At 38.6% G+C, this 23,288-nt stretch overlaps 1 protein-coding gene across 12 annotated transcripts in view; it reads left to right on the plus strand.

Annotated features, from left to right (window-relative positions):
- The window catches only part of LOC124165482 (phosphatidylinositol-binding clathrin assembly protein LAP), a 97,921-nt gene that overhangs the window by 68,942 nt on the left and 5,691 nt on the right, over positions 1-23,288 (plus strand). For 5 of the 12 annotated variants that reach the window (XM_046542916.1, XM_046542911.1, XM_046542913.1 and 2 more), the window contains 5 exons: positions 1,893-2,414; positions 6,830-6,977; positions 10,822-10,924; positions 15,837-15,914; positions 22,287-22,515. In XM_046542916.1, the coding sequence (XP_046398872.1) occupies positions 1,893-2,414; positions 6,830-6,977; positions 10,822-10,924; positions 15,837-15,914; positions 22,287-22,514 (1,079 nt within the window). In that variant the 3' untranslated portion in view covers position 22,515. The remainder of the gene's footprint in view (positions 1-1,892; positions 2,415-6,829; positions 6,978-10,821; positions 10,925-15,836; positions 15,915-22,286; positions 22,516-23,288) is intronic. The other 7 variants (XM_046542922.1, XM_046542923.1, XM_046542920.1 and 4 more) reach the window with 4 other exon arrangements.

Below are 23,288 nucleotides of genomic sequence, written 5' to 3' on the forward strand. Positions count from 1 at the left end.
TTTTGAGACTGAACTGATTGGTTCTGAAAATGATGTTGTAAAAATCAAAACCAGTAGACAAAATTCATCTTTTTATGGAGCTGTGCTAATTGTTTTAATGGTGTGTACTCAGTGGCCATAACTAGAGTGTAATCTTATTCTCTTACCGCAATTATAATCTACCAATGAATTATGGTAGAAATAGTATGGTTGTGTACTTGATTCACTGTCAATATTTGAGAACCTCACCAGTAGCGTGTGTGAATCAATGGTCTTGTGAATAAATTCATCTTTTATTTTGAATAGTCTGGCATCTTCGTGATAAATGTGGTCTAATGCTTGCATAGGTGTATTTAATTTTCTTCGCACCCCTTTAACCAGTTGATTGCACATCAGTGGTTTTAATTCCTTTTTACTTGTATCCTTTGTTCAAGTATGAAAAAGTGCACTTTTAATTAGTGAAATTAGAGAAAACTTGTCCACATCTTGGGAGGAGATACTAACATTTTGAGGAATTCCTGTAACCAGTGATGCATACTTGATTTAATGCTCTAATGCAAACCATGATTTGTTGGCGATAAACTGAAAATTATTAGTAACAGAGTTCAAGGTGCTTAAGTATGATTTGCTTGTCTAAATGGGGATAATGTTGAAACATTGTGGGTTGACAGATTATATGGTTAAAAGAATACTAAATGCATTGATATTCATCATGAATTGATGATTAATCAAGGGATTTTACTTGAGAACTTTCAGTAGTGCCACTAAATTTGCAAGTTAAGCAATAAGAATGGACAATTTGGCATGGTAAAAGTTACACCTGGAAAGAAAATGCCTGTTGGAATGGACCAAAGATTGATGTTCACATGTTTTATGCTCATTTGGAAAATAAAATGGCCTGCAGTTAAAGGAACTTAAAGATTCATTATGGTCATCACGAATGAAAAATCTAATATTTACAAGCTTCTCAATACTTTGTCTGTATTTCTCAATGCAAGTCATATATACAGTACTAAAATAAATTGTTTTTGTCAGATGAATTTTGGGATTCCAATGCATCATGCACAAAGTAAGTTAGTTTTAATGGGCTTTTTGAATGGCTGTGTCATTAGTATTGAAGCATTCATAAATACTTTCCTTTTTATCATATGTCTTCTTCTTTTTGTAATGAGTGGAAGTAGTGGTTGATTAATCTGTGGGATTGACTTCATTTTTTCCTAAAAGCTTTTGTCAGATCATGCCTGCATGGTGACGGGTGATTAGTTACTTGCATGATATAAAAATTTTCTGAGGGACTAAATGTTCTGAATATTAGTTTTTGAAATGTCCCTGCTTATTACACATTGTATTGTACCCCAAGCTGCATTTCTTTAGTTTCCTAAAACAAAACACACTTTTTGGCTGAAATCCTTAAAAAAAAATTTGAAGAAAAAAGATGACTGTGAGAAAATAATGGTCCAAATTCTCTTCTTGTTGAAATCTTGTCTTGATCCCCCTCTCTTGGTGCTTTGGGCAAGAGTGGGCTTTGACTGCTAGTGAATTAACAACTTGTGGCTTGACGAGATGGCTCCCTTTTCAACCTCTGTATTTTTCTCTGCAAGCTGCCACTGCTGGGATGCCAACAGCTGCGCCTCCTAATCCTTTTATGTCCGAATATAGCTCAGATACTATCAGAGCTCCAGCCCCACCGACCCCTCCCGCTGGAGGTGGCATAGATCTCTTTGATCACGGGCCCCCCTCTGACTCAGATCCCGGCGCTGAGGCGGCTGAGCCCCACTTTGAAGGGGAGGCGCGGCCGACTGCCGATGCCGAGGTACTTGCCCCCCAGCGCCGGGTGCCCCCTCCCCACCCACCCCCTCCCATGGCAAAACCGACAACCGTCGCAGTCGCAGACCTCTTTGGGGACGTTGCAGGGGATGAGGGTGGCGTTGTGGCGCAGCCCGAGACGGAGGCTCCTCCCCCAGGAGTGTCGGACGGCCCCACGATGGGCCTGGATGCCACGGCCGGATTCCTTCCCACGATGGCCCCTGCCCCGTCCCCCGTGTTGGCCGCACTGGGGGATGTGGCGGACGTGGCTGCGTCTCCTCCTCCCGCCGTAGTACCTTTTGGGTCCCCGGCCCGTCCCCCGCCCCCAAGCGCGGCCGCGACTGCATCTGCCAGCAAGACCGCATTTGATGACCTGAATGACAGCATCCGGGCTGCTCTCGGGGGTTCGCCCTCCAAGGCACCCCTCGCAGGGGGTCCCGTTCCCCCTGCACCGCCCGCTGCAATGGGTAATCCTCCCCCGGCAGCTGGGAATTTGTTTGGGAGTGGTGGCGATATGACGGGTTTGGGCATGGGAGGGATGGGTGCTCAGAACGTAGGTGCATTTGGAGGGGGAGGGGTTCCTCCCATGGGTTATGGCTCGCCAGCTAAGCAAGGGATAGGAATAGCAGGTGAATTTGACTCTTCTTATGGACTCCATAATAGCTTTGTTGTTGTGTGCTTGAATTACCTTGGCATTCTTCAGTGCTTTGTGGTAGTGTTAGCAATTGTTTTTTGTTCTCGCTTTGATTATCATAGTAGGTTTGAGATAGTAGATAATATTAGAGTTATTTCAGGTAAGTTGAATTTTCCGTAGACTTGTTTTACTTTTTTGTGCTTTATTTTATTTATAAGGTTTTCTTCAGTTTTATTTTTGTGATTAAATTGTCTTAATTATTTTTCTTCTGTTCGCTTTTCCTAGCTGAGTTTTATTTAGAGCTTAGTTTATATTGTAACATTTGGGCATACAATATTAACTAGGTATCCTAGATTGTCGAAGTTTTTGGCATGGAATGTTTAGTTTATTGATGTAAATGAGTATAGTTATTTAAGTGTGAAGTCTGGGGTTAAACTTTTTTTGCGTGTACCCCAGTGTAAATACATTACTTCATATTAGTTCAGTATAGCTGTTCAATAAACATCTTGACTGTGAATATTAGTAGCTGATTGGATAAGAAACCAAAGAAACTTGTCATTCTGGCTTGCATGTTAGTTGAAAGTGTTTTAAATTTCCTTTCCCATTGAAGCCCTGAAATGGTGAATAATGAAGATCAAAATATTTAGGTATGTTTTGGTTGTATTCAAAATTAAAGCTTCCTTGGGATTTTGTGTAGACAATGGAGCTGCCTTCTTGTATTTGGACTATTTTGTATATGGCATTACGATCTTTACACACAGTTTGTATTAATCCCTCTGCCATGGAATGTAATGCTGTCAGCTGTAAAGGTTAGGTGCTACATAATTTTATTCTGCTGGCATCACCTCCCATTTTTTTTCTCTCTTACTTTCCGAAGTGATCCTAATCTGCTATCTTATCTGTGACTGCACTTCCATGGAAGGTATTGACTCCATGGAATGTGAGAATTCTTTCGGCTTATCAAAAGAATTTATCTTTCATTTTATTTATTAGTTTTTGGCTGATTACCAAAGTCAGCTAATTTAAATTCATTTTGGATACATGATTTCTGGATACCTACATGTAAATTCTTTTCAAAATATTTTTTTCTTTGTCCAGTTGATTAAATCGAATTTAATTGAAGTTTTGAAGTGTTTTTCTACTATAAATTCAATATATTTTTTGGGATTCTGAGAAGTAAATAAGTTCCTGAAATTCAAGTGACAGAATAGGCTAAAGTATGATTTACGAGGAAGATTTGTGACGGATGCTAACCCTTCAAAACCTTTTAATGCTGGGGTAAAGAGGAAAAAATGCATGTTTTGCTGGCATGAAATTAAAGAAAGTCAACTAGATTCAGCTGCAAGTTTTCTGACACACATTAGTGCCTTGATTTGTGATTCTTCCTCGAAGAAGAAATTTCATAGGAATGGTAAATGATGTCTCTTTTGTAATATTCCTTGTAAATTTAAATCCTTTAAACACATCTTATACTACTTTTTTTCAATAGAAATGATTTATTTTAATCATTTTTATGTTTTCCAACTATACACTCCTTTATGAAATCTACTTTTTTTTTAGTGTTCCTGGAGAAATTAAGTTCCTTCATCATATTTTTTAATTACCGTATATCTCCGAATATAGTCCCCCCTTTTTTTCCAAAAATGGCCACGGAAAAGTAAAGGGGGGGACTATAATCGAGTGTAATCCAGTTTAGCATACTAAAGGTGACCATCAAGTTATAAATAACGGCATAATGGCTTATGTTCTCGTAGTCTTTTTATTTGAGTATATTTATGAGGATTATAATCGGAGATATGAGTAAATACTGCCACATTTTACTGGAAATTAAGACAATTTTACCACAAATGTTACAAAGATACGATTCTTCCGATTCAAATAGCATATCGAATATGCGTTTTCACGGAATCCATCGGGTAGCCGTTAATTTTTCTTGGAAAAGTATTGTTAGAATAATTCAATCGACACTGATCACTTAATGACGCAAAACAATAAATAATTAAAATCAAAACTAAACACACACTATCATTACATTAATGGAACACTAGAATTGAATCAATAGTATTTGTACCCGTCGCTCATTTAATAGTTAAACGATTTAAATCATTGCGAAAAATAAACTGATTAAGTGAACCTTTCGTGACGATTTAGCATTTCATTGCGTCCGTAACTACTATACGTCCATGTGCCCGTGCGGTTCGTGTTTACAACCACTGTCTTTACCGCCTTCACAGAACAAGAATGCGCCATCGTTGATGCATTTGTTTCTGAAAAGGCGCAATAATCGACGGCTTTAAACCAGAAGCGGCGGCATTACTGCATTTGATCGAAATCCAGCGACTCAGCATCGAAAGTGTGATCAATTTATTGAGGAATATCTTAAATTCGCCAGGGTAATTAGGATCGATAAATTACGTCACAAAATGTTTCGCAATTATTTCCACGATATTTTCTTTAATAAAAATAATTTTACGTTCAACAGTGAGGTGATGGATCAAGTAGAAAGATGAGGATCAATCTTGCGGCAGAAGCCATCAAAGACGGAGTTTCGATGCCAATTTAAAAATAGCCGTTGCAGAATACGCCGTAAATCATAGAATTCATATGGCGGCTGAAAAATTTGGCGGGGAAAGAAAGTTGATGCGACTTTGGAAAGAGAAGTTACCTCGCTTGCAAGGTGCTAATACATCGCCGAAGTCATTTCGGGGGTCTCGATGCGGCAGATTCAAAGAATTAGATGAAAATATCGTCGAATTTGTGCGCAAATGCAGAGCAGAAGCTCTTTGTGTAACTTATGCAATGATTCGCGACGAGGCATTGAAAATTGTTATATTTTTTCAGTTTTAATGTTTGTTGGAAAAAGTTTATTTCTTAATTTTATTAATTTGATATTTGTAAGTCCTGTAGTTTAATTATTTTGCTTAGCAGGCATTTGATGGCAATATTTTTATAATATTTATAATTTCTAATCACTTGGATTTGTGATGACTTGATGGGTGTGTTACACTGGATCTAAGCAAGTTTCAGGGCCAAATGCAATACTGTTTATGGGCTTTAAGTTACAGCTTATATATTGACATTGTCTGTAGTCATTTGGAGATCAAAAATATTAATAATTTGTGAATGTTTAAAAAAAATACAATAGCCTTGGATATTTAAAAAATTTTCTCATTTCTTCATTACATCTGGTTAAGGAACTATAAATTACTGATATATGCAATGGATCACAACATGTTTTAGGTATAGCTATTTTGTTGTGATGGAAAATGTGTGAACAGATTTGTTCATAATCTTCACAGAAAAAAGTAGTTTTTATCGACTCTAGAATCTTAACTTGCTAACCACTGAAAAATTGCCTTCCTTTGCATTTTGAAATTTTTCCCAAAACTGAGGTCTCGAAATTAGGGGGGGGGGGACTATATTCAGAGATATACGGTATATCAAATTTCGAAATGAATACACACATGGCATTTTTTTAAATTTTCACATTCTGGAATAATAAGGTAATGTGTACCGATTATTAATTGAAAGTTAACAGAAGTTTTTAATTTCTGAAAAAGTCCTTTTTTTTTATTTTTGAGAATTGCAAAAGAGACTTGGGCCATTGTGCTTTTCCACGTAACCTTTGATTGTGCTCTGCGGAGGGTTACAATGATGGGATGTGTATGATGTGGGGAGAAGAGAATGATCAATTAGTGATTGTTTATATTTTGTGCGAGTATGCTTCCTACTTGGTTGTTGTGTCATGTATGCCCATGGCAGTGATTCATAAGTGTGTAAACTGTGCATGTACACTGCACCTTAATCGTGAATGGATTGGTTATTGTTGACTTCACTTGCACATTATGTGGATGCAATACATCAGAATCACAGCAGTAAAATGCAATGCATGCAAAGCATTCAAGTTTAAGCTGAAAATTTCATTTTATTGTACAAAGATATTGTTATATTTGATGTGGTAGTAATGGAATTTTTTTGTGTGAAGATATTTGCATAGTGAAGTATACGAAGTAAAACCTGCATGCATTGAGATGTTTTCATGGTTGATTGGATTTTCGTAATCAGTGTCTTTTGAACCAATTTTCATTTGTCTCTTTCCTAAGCTTTATGGGAATGATCAACTTTTTCATTCTGTCTTCCTGAGGCTACGCCATGGATTGCATAATTTTTTTAGGAAATTGGAATTAGGTTGACTATGTATTTTTTTTAAAAAGGTACAGTTTTTGGAAGCTTGATTTCTTGGTTTGATAGCATCTTTCATTATGGTTGATAATTAAATATGATGTAGTTATACTAATTTGAGTTTTTGCTTGTAAAGTAAGTTTTGGTATTGCTTAACAGGAAGTAACTGCAATAATTTTACCTACTATGTTTTACTTCTAATGCAAATATATATTTTCTCGTATTTAGCTGCTAGCGGTCCCATGGGTGTGGCACCTGGGGGTTCAGCCGTCGGAACAACGGCTGCAGGAAAGGTTCTCACTGGAGATTTAGATAGTAGCCTTGCTTCGTTAGCTCAGAATCTATCCATCAACAAAGGAGGCCCAGCAGCTGTCAAGTAAGTGTAACTCAAAGCATTGGGTTAGCTCATCCTTTCAAGTTAACAGAAGAAAAACTTGATAGGTAGGTCCGAATCAAGGTTTTATTGTAAACCAAAGTGTTGGAGTGTCCAAAATATGGGCCCTATGTGAAATCAGTGGGTAAAATCAAGAGTTGGTGATGAGGAGTTGGATCACTTTAAGGATATCCCTTGCACTTCATGGAACCATTTTTGCAGCAACATCCGTTTGGTTGTAGACACAAGATTTCCACTTTTTGGAGTTAATCCTAAACTGCCGTTAAAACAAGTGTGTTGGATGAGCAGGAATAGCTTATGGCATGGCCTCATATCTCCTCTTAGAATTGCTGCTCTTCTAATGAGAATATTCTCATAAGTTGTAGTGAGGGCTGGTTGAGTCTGTGTGGTAGCGCTTCTTCGTCCACACTCTTCGGTTGGAGGGTGGCCAGGGACCATTGACTCACAAGCCAGCTGCTTTGCATTGTTTTGCTCTTCCCCCTCTGATCGCAGCACCAGGCACTCCTAATTTTAAATTTTATCTGAAGGAATGAGTCATTTGTTGATCTACTGAGTCTGATTACCGTATTTGCACGAATCTAAGACAAACACGATTCTAAGACGACCCCCCCTTTTAGAAACTCCACTAGGGAAAAAATTTTTTCCTAATAACGATGCCAATGAACGGTGAATGCGGGAATGTTTGGCTAGGTTGCCTATGTCCCGGGAAACGCAGGATTGCTTGCGCGTAATTATGATAGTAACATTATGATAGATCAGTAAAGGATTCAAACAAGATTTTGGCTAATTACAGGACTACTAGTGCTTCATAAGACACTTAGGTCCTATTGTTTATTCGACTAATAGTTTCTTCGGCAGGACCATGGTCCGAAGACGAATAAAATTAAACTAGTGAAAATGAAAACTGACTTTATTAAACCCACACGGAAAACGGTCGGTGGTTTGAAGTCAAGCCACCCGGGAAAGTAGGGAACCACTCGTACGAGGTGAAGTTCGGAACTGATGCTATCGCGTACGGCGTGTGCAGAGCATACTGCTGAGGGTGAAGCATGACCATATGACTGCGACATGAAATTTTTGGTCCTGAAGATACCCATTCTTTTTTAATTAGTTTTCTAACTCTTTGATCTTCGTCAGTAACTATTCTGTTTTTGGAAAAAAATTCCGCATTAACTGCCGAGAAGCTCAGCTACGAGGATATCGTATTTTTCCAACTAGTGCATTGCTAAAAAATGCTTAAATAAAGTTAGAATTACGTTGTGTTTTGTCTCCTTCTTTTTTGAATTACGTGCACATTACAAATATTTCAATCTAATAAATGTGTTATACCAATTGCTGAAATTCATTGTTAGACACCTTTTGGGCTAATACTTGATTCATGCAGCAGTTGACCTCCAGAAACTGGGAACTTCGAAGCAGGTAGGCAGAAAAAGATCAGTGGGTGAGAAAAGGGGGAGGGCGTGAAACACGTTTCTATTTTTCTCGTGTAACTTGATATTTTTTTCGAAGTTTCCTAAGGTCTTTGTAATACGATCCCTGCGCAAGCTGGGATCTTTTGTTTGATTTTGGGGAAGAGGAAAGTGCCAGAAGGGGGAGGCGAGTGCTGAATGAAGGGGGATAACGGATCTTGGGAAATGCGCTAACGTTGCTCTCCCACGGCACCGATCTTCTCTCTATGGTAGTTCCATCTCCTGTGGAAGATTCAAACTATGTGCCTGTCGTTATTAGCCACAAATGACACATTGTATTTATTTCGTCTCATTTTCGCCAAACGATGGATGCGGGAAAATTATACGTCGGGACCGCGATCTTCAAACGATCAGTGCGAGAAAACGATACTTCGGGGAACGATAGATGCGGGAAAAATTACACTGTCTATATGGAACTTTATTTGGTACCAGAAACGACGTGAAAGGCGCAGTGTAATGACTTCTTTTCTCTGCAATCGTAATGCTCTGAAAGGCACGGGAACACAACTGAATCGATCTCTCTATTCAGAGGAAAATCATGTTGCCTTCTTTCCGTTTCTCTGAGAAAAATGCGGCGACTTCGTGGCAGTTTATCCCGCAACAGCTTTGAGGCTTTAAGGTTACAATTTAGGTAAATTGTAACCAATCACACGAACATTTTGTGAGTTGATCAAGGTTGGACTTGAATGGAGCCGAACCCAGGTTAAAGCAGGCGATCTCGCGGATACGGCAGAAGTGCACCCGGCGACTTATCGGCACGCACCGAATCTTTGCCTGCTGCCTTATAATGAAATGTTTTTTTTTACTTGAACGCAAAATTAAATAAGCTAAATTACTGTACAGCTATTTTTGACGTTGGTTTTTCGCTGTATAGCTATCAGGTGGCAAACTCAGGTACCCATAAAATTTTTACGTAAAGTATGCAACCCGATCGACACCGATAATTTTGCTTCCGCTTGTAAGACGAACCCTCTTTTCTACGGGAGTCAGAAGGGAAAAAAACCTTGTCTTAGATTCGTGCAAATACAGTATTTGCTGATCTTTTTTGCTTCATTCCGTTTGAATTTGACTGGAATGATTGTTACATTACAACTCAAGTAATTCTGAGAGCAGCTAATGCAATGGTTGTCAGGGAAGGCATTGATGACTTCTGCCCTTTTGACTCTTCTCAAGTTGGGCAGTCCATTGTTAACCCAGTATTTCCCCTGTGCATGTGGTGAAGGCCTACTAATGGCTATTATGGCTGACATTTCATCTGGGCGACAAGAAAAACAAGCAAATATTTGGAAAATCTTAGACATCAATTCCTCTGAGTTTAGACTTCTCCACTAAATATCTTCAGCCATATGCCATTTCAAGTTTTTTTCACAACTTTTTCTTTCAACGGGTGAACTGGGTTCAAGCAGATTTTTTTCTCCATTTATTTTGGCACCAATTCTTTTTGCATTAGTTCTGGTCAGCGTTCCACCCTCAAGAACTGGGGAAACCCTGAACCCTGAATCCTTCATCAGGATCAAAATAGTTAATAATTAGCAATTGTCAATGCTATAAGTTGCAATGCCAATATTATGCTATTGATTTACGTAAGGAAATGGTGAATGTTTTATTTTTTTGATATGTGACACAATAGGGTAGTTTCCTTCATCAAAGAAAACGAAAGGCATTGATTGCGATTCGTTACCCACCATTAGTGTCTTCATAATATACAAATTATTTGGTTTTAGAAATACCGGTTTAGACGAATGACAATGGTCAATTTTATCCTCATTTGAAAAAGACCAGATTGGCGCCCATTCGATGCCACTCCTCGTGACGTCACAGGCACCAATAGTTATTGTTTCTATACAAGTTGATGGGTGTTTTACATCATCTGAGGTTATCAATGCATGCATGAGGCACTGAGCTCAGGGAAACATGTCTTAATAATCACCTTTTAAAACTGGCTAAGATAGGAAAGTTTTCTTTGTTTGATAAGGTATTAATAATCCTTATTTAAGCCAAGCGCTACCTGCTAGCAGGGTACTCTGCTATCTGCTAGCATCCTGCGTCATATCAGCGGTCAAAGCCTCGCCCCAAGGCCACCTCACTTGCGGCAGCGGGAACCAGAACGACGTCACATGGAGTTTTCCCGGCATTCATACTTGGCCGTTGCGATTTTGCACGCTTGGAAATTTTCACTTTTCATTTAATCGCGAAAAATACATATCGTCATTCAAAAATCTAAGAGCGTGAAATACGTACTCCAGGAGTAATAATCTTTCGATTTAGGCATTAAAAAAATAATAGGAAACCACCCTGTTGGGTAAGCCCCCTTAACTCCCTGTCAATGGGTTTATTAATCATTTTGTCTTCTGCAGAGGGATGCAGTGGAATTCTCCAAAGAATGCTGCCAAGCCAGGTGCCGTGAGTTGGACGCCTCAGCCGATGGCAGCTACCACTGGCGCAGGCTACAGGCCAATGGTTTGTGCTTGCATGTTTGTGATCAGATGCACGATTTTATATAAGTGTTAAAGTCAAATAGAAATTGGAATTTGTCTAGTGGTATCTCAGGCCATACTGATCTCTTTTGATATGCCCTAAGTAGTTAGTTATGTTTGCATAGTAGCGGATATGTGGGATATCATTTTAAATTTGCTTAGTATGAAGAACCGGAGTTGGATGGTGAATACCTTTCTGTTTCTTCATCTCAACAGAAATACGTTGTTTTACGTACTTAAGTCTGACAAAATTTGTGGATATATTTGCAACAATAGTACTTGAAAATATCCGTGTATGCATTGAGGATATGGAGAATTATAAACAAGCATCACATGCCACCATAACTTAGCAGAACTGCTAAGAGACAGTGTTTAGTTAAAACTTTTGTAAGGAAGTCTACTATTTTTTGTGACTTCAGAAATTTTTTCTGTAGTTAACAGTTGAAACAGCATAATTATCACTTTATTATAGGTCAGTAAATACAATAATTAGAAGGGAATTTGAAAGGCAAGGATTATTTCACAGCCATCAGAGCTGAAATTTAATTATTTTATTGCTGTCAATTATCTGGTTTTAATCAATAAACCACTTGCTTGATATTCTTAAATGTGAAACAGCAGGGTGCAGAATTGCATAGTATTGAAGCAGGTGGATGAAAAAGTTAGGCAGTTTACGATTGTAATTGCTACTTATTGACTCAAAGCTTTTGAAAGGAAAACATAAAGTTGGTTGAAGTTGAAACTTGTGTTACAATTTGGGTCCCATATTTCAGAGATGTATGTTTGTGGGTCTATTTTTCCATATGATTCCGTTCGAGATGTATAATCTAAAATGGGATTTCATATTTGTTTGTTTTATTCATAGGTATTATATGTGAGTTAAAAGCACTAAACAGAAAGGCACGCTGAAGTTACTTTTCAAGTTTGGTTGTTCAAGTTCTAAATGAAGATGTGGGTCCTCAATGTAGTCTCTGGATTTCGGGAATCTTAATTTGTCTGTTACTTATTTAGAATAAAAAAGCACATACTAATTTTATTCATGCTAGATGCTGATGGAGTGGGCATAAAGTTATGAATGTGGTGAAAATGCTGTTTCAATCTATGCTGGCAAGATATTGATATCAATCATGATAAATTTTTCATGCCTCAAAATCTAGTTGTTAGAAAGTGACAAGGTCTGTCATCCTGCAGGTTTGTATGCTGCATAGACGAGCAACGATATTGCATATATGATGCTTAACCAGTAGCCACATGCAGATGCTTGGCATGTCTTCGTGCTGAATATTTCTCATGCATCTTGCTTAATTGCTTAGTAATCATTTTAAACTAGGTACTTTGCAAGCAGGTGCAGAATATGGTCGTCTGCCTTTATTTGTTGTTGAGATGGCTAAGTTGATTCGACTTTTCAGCTAAACCCCAGTCTTTTTTTTAAAGATCTATTACCCTATTTCAATCTTGTGATTAATGAATCACATTTCATGCACCACCAATCATTTCTTTGCCACTAGGTAATAAACCATAATTTCTGTCATTCTAATTGTTACGATACTTTAACAACATAGTGGATAGTTAATACGATAACTTGACAACATCTGCGAGGGCCAATCCTCGCCGTGGATGAATAAAGATTATTATTATTATTATTAATGTAGAAACGATAGATTTGATCAGATGTTTTGATTGGATTCTTAAATTTTCATATCTGTACCTCTTCTTCAGTATTATTTTCGTTGATTTCCACACTTGCAGAAGCGTCTGTATCATCTCTGTTGACATTCTTTTCAATTAAAATTATGGAGATGATTTCCTTGTTTCTTATATGCTAGTTGGGTGGGCTCTGCCTGGGCAGTGGTGACTTGTGATTGGATTGTACCAGAGCAGAATATTCTCCTCCAGGAGCTTTGAAGTTTGCATTCAACCTCCTGCTGCTGTTGGCCTAATTTTTTATCTCGATGGCTTCGGGGATTACTCTTGGGTGTAGCTCTATTGATAGTTGGTGGCGCTTAAATGCATAGAATGGTCAGGGGAAGATGGGGAAGTGGTGGTGGTGATTGTTGAGGAAGGCCTTAAGTTGTGTGTGGTGGTATGGTAGTTGGAGGAGGTGAGTGACGTTTGAGGTCATTAGGGAAGGGTGGAGAGCTACCAGGTTTTGCCCCGATAGGCAGAAAGGGGACACAGTTGACTATCTTTAATACAAACACGATATTACGAAGTTCTCGTTATTACAAAGCAAATAGTTGGTCCCGACGAAAAGGCCTATCCCAGCTATAGTAAAAGAAACATTATTACGAAATTTTTGTTTTTACGAAATTACGAACCTCAGTCCCGGTCGTGGCGGTTACAAAAAGAACTTTATTACAAAGTTCCACGAATAAGCAACGGCATTTAGGTGGATATATGCTACGCTAAGCTTTTATAATCTTGCCACGTTAAGTACTTCTCATGTACTGTGCCCAAGAGCGTCAATTATGGTTCTTTATTCACTGTACACGCAGCATCACATAATAATCTTCATTCCTGTGGAATCATGGTGACCCTCTCATAACTACTTGTTAATCGGACGTACAGTTAATCCTCTTCCTATGCACATTCTATTTATGAACTTTCAGAGGTACGAGCATTCAAAAATTTCAAATTTCGAATTTGGCACCTTTCGATTTGGCCGATGCTACGCAGTGTGGTGTAGAGGAACTTGCATTTTGGGCACATTCTGAACAAATTTTCATTAAATCCAATGTGAATTTAGGAACTGTTCAACATTTCGCCTGTTCTTCCTTACCGTGGGGAGCTACTTTTTCAGCTCCAGATACATCGCATGCCCAGCTAGATCAGTTCGTCACAATCGTGAGTTATAGCACAAATGTGATGCAGTGTTGCATTCTACAGGATAACCGTACTCTTCGATTCCTTGCATACAGTCTGGCTGGCGAGAGTTGTCATGGATATGGAGCACTGAAATAAGCATGATCCACCAAAGCAAGCCCTTTCTTCGAATCACCATTGAAACAATAGATTCTTCCTTTGGGTCCTTCACGCTCGTCGTCCCTTAACTCCTTTCTTCACGGAACCCTTTTGTTTACCAGTGACATCATCGTTTCGCTTTCTTACCTGGCAGCCTTGCCCCCTACCATGACCTAGACCATTCTGCCTGTCATTGGACAACTCTCAGCAGCCGGACTGTGGGTTTATCAACTTAGGAACAAGGTCTTGGAATGCATCTAGTTCGTACATCAAGGACTTTGTGTTCGGGAAGATATCATCCCTCGATTGCGTCATGCCACATTCTTCTATTGAGAAACTGAAACGAATTATTATCCTGTTCATATATATTCGAGTGTAATTTAGTCTTTTTTTTTTTTTTTTTTTTTTTTTTGACGATCCCTAGAAGAAATGTTCATACAAACTTCATTATTACGAACCTCCAGTTTTTCGGTCCCGTGAACTTCGTAATGACGAGAGTCTCGTGCAACAGCTCAACGTCCCTTAGTGCTATACTTGAAGTCCACTAATCACGCGCACAGAGATTGGGCAGTGTCTGGGAAATGTCTAGCACCACCAGGATTTGAACCTGAGCCAACTGGGTTGGAAGCCATGGCTAGAGTGGCTAAGTTAGCCTGCGCCCCTCTATGCCTCAAGGCGAAGGCAAGGACGTTAAGGGTGATCAAACCAAGGGGGTTATCTTCAAGCTGTCAGTCTTATAGAAGCTAAAGGCAAGGGGTGCAAGTGTTCTCAATTGAGTCCCAAAAGAGAATGGTCTTACTCCCTCAGCATCACACCTTTTTTATATTTATTGCTAATATTGCTTAATTTATACATTGCACCTATATTGTTGATGATCGGTCTGAATGCCTTCCTTATGGATTTTGGGAAATTCACAGAGTCTTGGTGGCTAGGAAGTCGATGGGAGGATTTTCCTTTGTTCTTCTGTTGGTATGAAATTTTGATGATACTTCTAGTAGCTCATTCTAATTTGGCTGTCATCACATTTCAGCTCTTTGTAGGTGGCACCACTTAGCAGTGTGGTGATCTTGTTGTTATAGTCTAATATAGTTATAGTAAGCATGGTACCATTGCTCTTGTCTGCGGAGATAATGAGAAGGCCATCATTGTTTGTTAGCTCCTGTAATGCCTTCCTCACTCTTCCTCATTATCATCACATGGCAGAAGCCTTCACATCAACATCAACTCACTCCTTTCTACCTTCAGTTTCTCAACATTATCTTGCTTAGGCTGAAAACAGACTTTCTTGCTGGTGCCATGAACTTTAAACATTGCCCCATTTCTCTTCAAATTAATCTGGCAGCAGCAAATTAATCTATGATATGCTGTAGTTTGGTAAGGGTATGTTCAGCCATGTTGTTGGAGCTATTCAATCTTTACTGCCCTCTGATGTTCCTGTGGATGGCATTCCATTTATCATCCAATCTGGCCATTGTATGCATTGTGACTGGCGTACACCTTGGTAGGGACCGTCCTTCTAATCTCACCGAGATAGTTAAGTTTCAGTGGGCTACTGATGAGAATGTATTTTCTCGATAAAGAAAGGGACTCAGTCCCTGTGTCAACTTCTCAGCTGACTGAAATGGTTGGAGATCAACTTTATTTTACACCTGCTTGCAAGCCTCTAGTTAGTGCCGTTATCAATATGACAGCATCTGCTCCGGTGCAGTCGTTAGAATTTTTTATTATTTAGAATGAGAAAATAGTTAGTGGAATATCTTAATGGAACCTAATGCAGCAAACACGCCAATTTATTTATTTAATTTCCTAAATTTTTATTTTGATGCCTTTTATTTTTTGCCTTCTGCCAATGATCCTCTGATCACTGCGAAAGCCAACTTCTCATGACATGTGGGTAGTGATTGAACTAATGTTTAAATTTTGCTCTGAACCAGGGCCAAGGTATGATGGCTGGGATGCCAGTTGGAACAAGCCCAGCTCCTCCAGCCCAGTTTCCTCCCATGCAACCCATGGTAAGCCCTTTGTCCGTCCATAAGGGTTTTCTAAAGCTTTCTCCTACTAATTAATCACTCTTCAAGAAACATCCCCACTCCAAAGTTCCTCATTGTGCATAGGAATTTTCAGTGGATCATTGCATAACATTATTTCCTATAGGAAACTCACATTTTGTGTAATTTTTACTTCTTTATTCAGAAAATATATATCCTCCGTCGATTTTGATCCTGGTTATCGATGGATTATTGGATGATTGATTATGAGTACATTAAATGGGATGTGAAATGGGATGAATCAAAACAGTGGGATTGATGAATTAACATTGACATGCATAATTAACCTTTTCGCACTGGTGTTGTACTCTGAGTAAACCTTCTCTACTCACGGGGTCCTCAAATAATAAGTTTTTGTACAGGTAAACCTTCCTTTTACTTTGGAATCTGACTCTGTGGGGTGCCCTATGCTTTCTACGGCTAGCGAGTAATGATTATCTCCCAAAGTGTCCCCATCACTGTCTGGCAATTTTGGTATTCATGTTTTTTTTTTAGCATCTCATGAGAAATTACTAAAAGAAATTAATTTCTTACAGTATAAATATAATTTACATATTTTGCTTTTTACACAGAAAAAATAGAGGATATGAGCACAATTTTCAAAAATTAATGGAAGTGGAAGAGTCTAAGCATGCCTAAAATCTTGGCAAGAATGTTAATTCAAGGGAATTTAGTGGCTGCAATTTTACCTTGCGAGATTCCGAAAAAAATAGAGAACAAGTCAATGGTGAATATGACCGTATACTAACCAGTATTAATCACCAAAAGTGAACACACAGTTTTATCTAAGGCCTTAAAAGCATGGAAGAAAAATGCTAAATATGCCAGTCTTGCTTAGTTTTCCATGATGATATTCATGATAATTACAAGATCCCAGATTCTTCTGCCGCATTTTTTGATGTGATGTCTATAAGTGGCATTCATTTATATGGCCCGAAAAATCCATGCCGTTCGTTAGCACCCTTTGTTGGGTGAAAAATTTTCAACGTCTATAAATGGCCTTGGAATGGAAATGAAATTGTTGGCTTTATTGAATTTTTCAGTCATTAATTTTTTATGCCATCAAATGTACGTCTATATCATTTTTTTGGAAAGTAAATAAATTTTTACTTATGATTATGAAGCTGCTGGTAACCTGTGATATGTTTTTTTTTGCTTTGTGAATGTTAGTTTTCCAGTCTGTTATATTTGTTTAAAACAATGGTAGAACTTGGAATAGATTGGTCATGTAGCCAAGTTCATTAGGAAGAGTATACCTTCATACTTTAATTCATGAAATCTTCATCACTAATCTATCTGGAATGCATACTTCATTTTTATTTATCATTTTTTTCATAGTTTCACTTACCTAGTATCAATTACCTTGAAGAAATTTTAGAAAACTAATTCCATTTAGCAATGTGATCTAATCATTGCATACTTACACTTAATTCTTTATAGTTATTGGATTTCAACCCCTAAGGTAAGGATTAATTGGATTATATCTGGCCTTTCAGGCTGCCTTTTAAATAGTGAATATTTATTTACTGTTGTAATTATCTGACGAGGTTTTTACCTTCTACATTCCCATAGGATAATTACAAACTATTGTTTGTGATTATTGGATTAAAATGTCACAATTTTGAGGCTTTCAAAACTCCTATGTAAGATATCGTGATTTTAGCACCTAATATCCCCAATATATGCTGAAATTTCTCCATGCAAAGGTTTCTGTAAGATTAGTGTGTGGTGTAGTTAGAAATTCCCTATTTACGTGCCCCTTCTTACTGTTGAATGAAGATTTTTGAGATTGCACTGTAATTTGGTGAAATGGATTACACACTAGTCGCATCGAAGGTCTAGTTCCGTAATTGCCTGTGCATGGGTGTCCTTTAAGTATCTTAGCATTCGGTGTGTTGTGTCTTAAAGCTGTTTTGGTGTTACTCATAAGTATAATGTTCTCTTCTCAAACTTAACAAAAAATACTTTCATTTTTGTAGGTGTAATTTTAACTTTATCCATTAGGATCACTTAGTTATCAATTGATAGAATGTCCAGTGTGATAATGCATCTGGCATGATACTTCCTATTTATCGTTCTATATTTAATTGCTTGTTTTGTAGTCAATAGGGGTTGATTGCTGCAATTTCAAGTGATTCTTTTCTTTTCATCTGAAAGTAATTTTAATGTTAATGTTTGTCTTGTTGTATCTGTGTTGTCAGTATCTACTTTATCCTTGACTAAAATATTTTTATCCATAATTTGTGGAAGTATTTGTTTCTCCTTTTTCTTGTCTAATCCTTGACACATTTATCAGTCATCCATGACTGAAGTTGATGAATATTTTTATGAGTTGGACCATTTACCCCAGAAGAAAACACAATTTCATTTATTCTGTGGATAATGTATGAAATTTTGTGTCTTCCCATTATTGTCCTATAATAGCTGTGGTGACAGGTATTTGTGTGTATAACATATAGGTCGACACACATCATGCAAGCACGGAGTGTGGATTTACATCAAACTCTTGGTAATATAGTCATCAGGAACAAGAATTTTTAATAAATCCCACAAAAAATTTACTTTGGTTTTTCTTCTGTCATTTGTCTTTACGGAATCATTTTACATTGGATGCTATCTGTGAGAGTATTCTTCTATAAATGCTTTTGCAGTAGATTTCTAGGCGTAATTGTCAGGGATGGTCGGATCGGATACCTCGGATCCAAATAGCTGTGAATATTGCCCTTCACTGGGTACTTTGTATCCAAAGTTGCTGAAGACGTCAGGTCTTGATCCAAAATTTTAAATTAATTCTTCAGTCAATGCAGCGTCCCATAAGGAGTGGAAAGAGTTCAGATCCTCTCTTCGCATGCCCCGTTGCACTGCTATACTTGACCTACTCATGAACTGTTTTGTTTAAAAGCTCTCGTTGGGGTTATGCAACAGAATTTCAGCCATGGAAAATTTTAAGGCAAAATATGACAAGCACATAGTGTGACTCTTCCCGAGAGATTGAACAACCATTGGAAGAATGTGTGCTATGGGATAATAACGTCGTCAAAAGTAACTGCGCTGCGGATTTCACAAAACCGCCCTCAGCCCTCCATCATCCCATGGTAATTTGCCCTGATAATTTTTTCCTTTCCGAGACAACACAGTCCATAAATCATTATCTTTGAAGGAAAATATCAACTTACATGAGAGAATTGAAAGCGTGTTTCATCCCTACCCCATGTCATTCACTGACCACCTTTATCCTACCTGCTTCGATTCTCCGCCTGGAGGACAAATGCTAAGTGAGTGACTTGCTGTTCCCGAAGATGTCTCAATGGCTTTTGGTTATTGGATGACATGCATAAGATTAAAAAAAGAATGAGACCAAACATGACTCATTTCTAACTGTATTTAGGTTTTTTAAGCTGTAATTGACAAACACAAAGTCTTTAGTTAAAACAAGACTGTACCAATATTCAACATTGTTCAAATAGCACAATTTTTCAAAGAAACAAGCATGGCATCAGCACCCTCATACAAGAAGATACAGACTGGAAATGCTAACTGCATATATAACATAGCTGGCCCGGCTTTGCTTTGAGGTTAACGACATCACAAAATGGCTAGATCTGACACGTCATTGACTCTCTTATTTGTAGCCATGTTGCTTGAAAGATGGAGGGAGCGCACTCCTTCCCCTACACCTATCCTTTACGCACCCCTTCCTCTTGCTGAGCAGTCGTCTTGTTCTGTTCCCGCAGCTCGTCAAACATGACGTTAATATTGTTCTAAATATTAGTAATTGTTTCAGAATGCGCAGTTGCAATTTTATTTAATGATATACTGATAAAAATCTTTCATTGTGTGGAAACATTTTTATAGACATCAGGAGAACATGTGCGTGCTCTGTGACGTGAAACTATGGGAGGAAATGAAAAATAAACATCACCACAAATGATGCATTTGCGGGTGAAAACTCAGTATGCGATGAGAAAGTGACAAAATTCGGCAGAATGAATGTGAGGTAAATTAAAATTCAATCAATGTTGATTCAGTTTATCCAAAGATTGAAACTTATTTTAATTTCCAAATGAAAGCGTAACAGTTTAGGTCTTGAGCATGTGAAGTAAAAAATGTCTTGAAAGATTAAATAACCATTTTTAATGAGTTAGGCTATTAAAATGTGTATGGCAATCTAAATTTCATTCCTTTGATTGTATTTACCCATACAAACTTGAATAATGACTTCATTTTATAACAGGCAATTGAAAATGCATTTGGATCCGAAAATATCCGAATCTGGCACCTGACACCAAGTATCTGATCGGCATACATTTCCTAAAAAAAATCCTGAATCCATCCATCCCTAATAAATTTTTGTAAAATATGTATTCCATCTTGTATTAAGTAGCCTGTGATCTATTTATCTTTGGATTTCCTGGGTAATTTCCCTATCTAAACGCATCATTTATGACAAATGGAATTCCAGAACACATGGTCAGATGCAAAAAAAATATTGGTGCTTAAAAGATTGTCTTCTGTTGCAAAAATATCGGAGAAAAAGATTAAAATTAAATACACCAACAGATGAAGTTCGCCACGAAAAAATATTTGACTTAGCCGGGAATGGAACCTGGATCTCCCGATTGCCAGTGAGGCGAGTGTTAGCCAGTTACACCACCAAGCCATTTTCTCAGAGCGAACTTCAGGATGGGTTTAACCGAACAAGGTGTTGACATCACAAGTCCACACTGTGGCACATGTAATGGTTGGTGGTGTAACTGGTCAACGCACCTGACCGGCAATCGCGAGATCCGGGTTCGAATCCTGGCGAAGTCAAATAATTTTTCATGGCGAACTTCATCCGTTGGTGTATTTAACTTTGCACCCATGCGCGTGACTGCGTACAAAGTCACTTGTTGCTGCAGTGCTTTGAAGAATAAAATTGTGTAGGTCCATAGTTGACAGACATGAAGGTGATGATGCAGCTGAGTTCCGCCCCCACCCCATGGTGATAAGCACTCGCTCACTCATTGCCTTGCGACGTATGGAACTTATCTCTTCTTCATCAAAACCTAAGAAGCCTTTTGCCTCAGTTTCCAATGTGACCCTTGAGATGGAATGAGTTCTACCTAGTATGTTTGAACCACAGTTTTTTAAATGTTGCCAATTCTGTTTCCTACCTTATGGCTAAACCATGTACCTAATATTATCCAACTGTGTAAGCTAAATCATGGGCTGGTGACTTTGAAAAGTTTGTGAGAAGTTTTTTACTAAGTTAAATTCATTTCATCTAAAGTGCTGGTTTCCATGAGCCATGGACCCCTAACTATGGGATAATAGTTAGTAAGGGTGCTTAAAACCACTGACAAGGGGAGACCACATACTTTGCTCCGCCTTTTTCAATGCCGTATATTTATGGCATTCGGAGTGGCGAACACATCTCTGAACTGATAGTGGTTCCATCAAATGGGCCTTAGTTTGGCTATAATTAATTAATTTCCGAGGGGTATTTTTAACAAGTGTTATATAATTCCAAAGTAACGCCTTCCCTCAAAAAGGGTTAGCTGGTCTAGTTTTCTTCGTTCGTTCAGCTCTCACCTGGGGGGCCTGGGTTCGATATTTTTGTCACGGCAGTATATTTTGTAGGTTTCATTTTGAACGTACGGCGACAAGTTTTTCGCTAATGTTAATTGCAGCAAGCATAGGCATGAGAAAAAAATTTTATTGGTAGTTAAGCGTAGTTAATTTAATATGTAGTTAAGCGGTACGTTTTGCCGATGAGCTATCCACAATATATATTAAAACAGTTGCACAGAGCTCCCGTAAATGGACGTACTGTGTTGTCACAGAGCTGCAGGTGTGGAAACTGGAACAAAGGGCATTTTCAAAAGTGCCAAAAAGATAGTTCATTTCATCACTAAGGACATCCATCTCATTTGAAAATCTGCTATCAATGGCCAACAGAGGAGACTTCTTTCAGTCGTGACCCTGTTAAAAAGGGAGCATCTTATGTCCTCTGAAGATACTGAATGCAGGTGACAGGTAGTCGTCTCCTCCGTTGGAGGTAGTTTGCAAATTGTTATAAGAGATGGTTGTCATCCTGAAATTAAGTTGACGTGATATTTGGTCATTTCGGAAATGCCCTCTAGTGGAATTCCATCAGGAGTATGCCCAACCCCATGATGCCTGAAATTTATTGTGTTGCAATCTTAGTTTTCTAATATTTTCCTTGGAACTGGGTGTCTGTTAATTGTTGTTCTTCTACTCCTCCCACCCTTTGCAACTGCCCTCCCTCCCTCCCTCCCTCCCTTTGTCCATATTCCTCCTCTTCACGCTCGCTCGGGGTGTGGTGGCGTGCAGGCAATGCAGGGCATGGCCCCGATTCAAATGGGTGTGGGTGGTGGCGGAGCCGTGAGTGGGGGCTCGGGTGGCATGATGGGAAGCCCTCGGATGGGAGCTGGCGCCCCGATGGGCATGGTCGGTGGTGTAGCACCCACCACGGCCACTCAGCAGCAACCACAGACGCAACCGCCTGCAGCCCCCTCCCAACCAGGGGGCATGGCCCTGGACCCTTTCGGAGCACTCTGAGGTAAATGGGGGTGCTGTCCCTTCTTTGTTTGTGTGTGTGTGTCTCTCTCTCTAACACTCTGCACCATGTACGGTAGAGCCTCTTATTATCTGTCGTTTGATAACCATTTGTCAGGGAGATCTGGTTGGTGTGGTGGTGAGACTGCCTGATATCCACCAGATAGTGCCTTTAGGGGGGCCATTCATCTGTCGAATGGGACCTTAAGCCATTGTCCTCACGGCACCTTTTCATCAAGAGCAGGCTAATGCCGACGTCTGGCTTCTCTCCCCCATACCCTCCCTGCCCTCATACATAGTGGTGCGAATAACTTAAGCTGCCCCCAGATACTACTATACCAATTGGTTGATGAAAAAGTAAGTCCTCTCTGGACAAATCCAGATTGCCAAAGATTGTATGGTCATTGTAATTTCATAAAAAATTGGTAAAAGACGTCAATTGTTAAAGATTTCTTTTTGATCTTCGGTTGAGTAAAAGATTACGAATTTGGGGGTTAACCTATCTTCTCTTGGTGGCTAATTATTTCCATTGAAGTAATAAAATGTGAATATTTTATTCTGTAAAAAATCAAGATCACAAATAATAATAATAGTATTTTCACTTCAAATAGTTCAACAATATTGTCATTACTTTTGATGCAACCAACTCACCTTCTGGTTTCCTTGCAAATAAAACATTTGGAGAATAAAATGTATATTTAGCGTACATATTATATTGACAACTTTTTTTGCCATAGTATATGTATTTCAATATGCATACCATTTAAAATTAAACAG

The sequence above is a fragment of the Ischnura elegans genome, chromosome 9 (genome assembly GCF_921293095.1).
Source record: "Ischnura elegans chromosome 9, ioIscEleg1.1, whole genome shotgun sequence".
Classification (NCBI taxonomy): domain Eukaryota; kingdom Metazoa; phylum Arthropoda; class Insecta; order Odonata; family Coenagrionidae; genus Ischnura; species Ischnura elegans.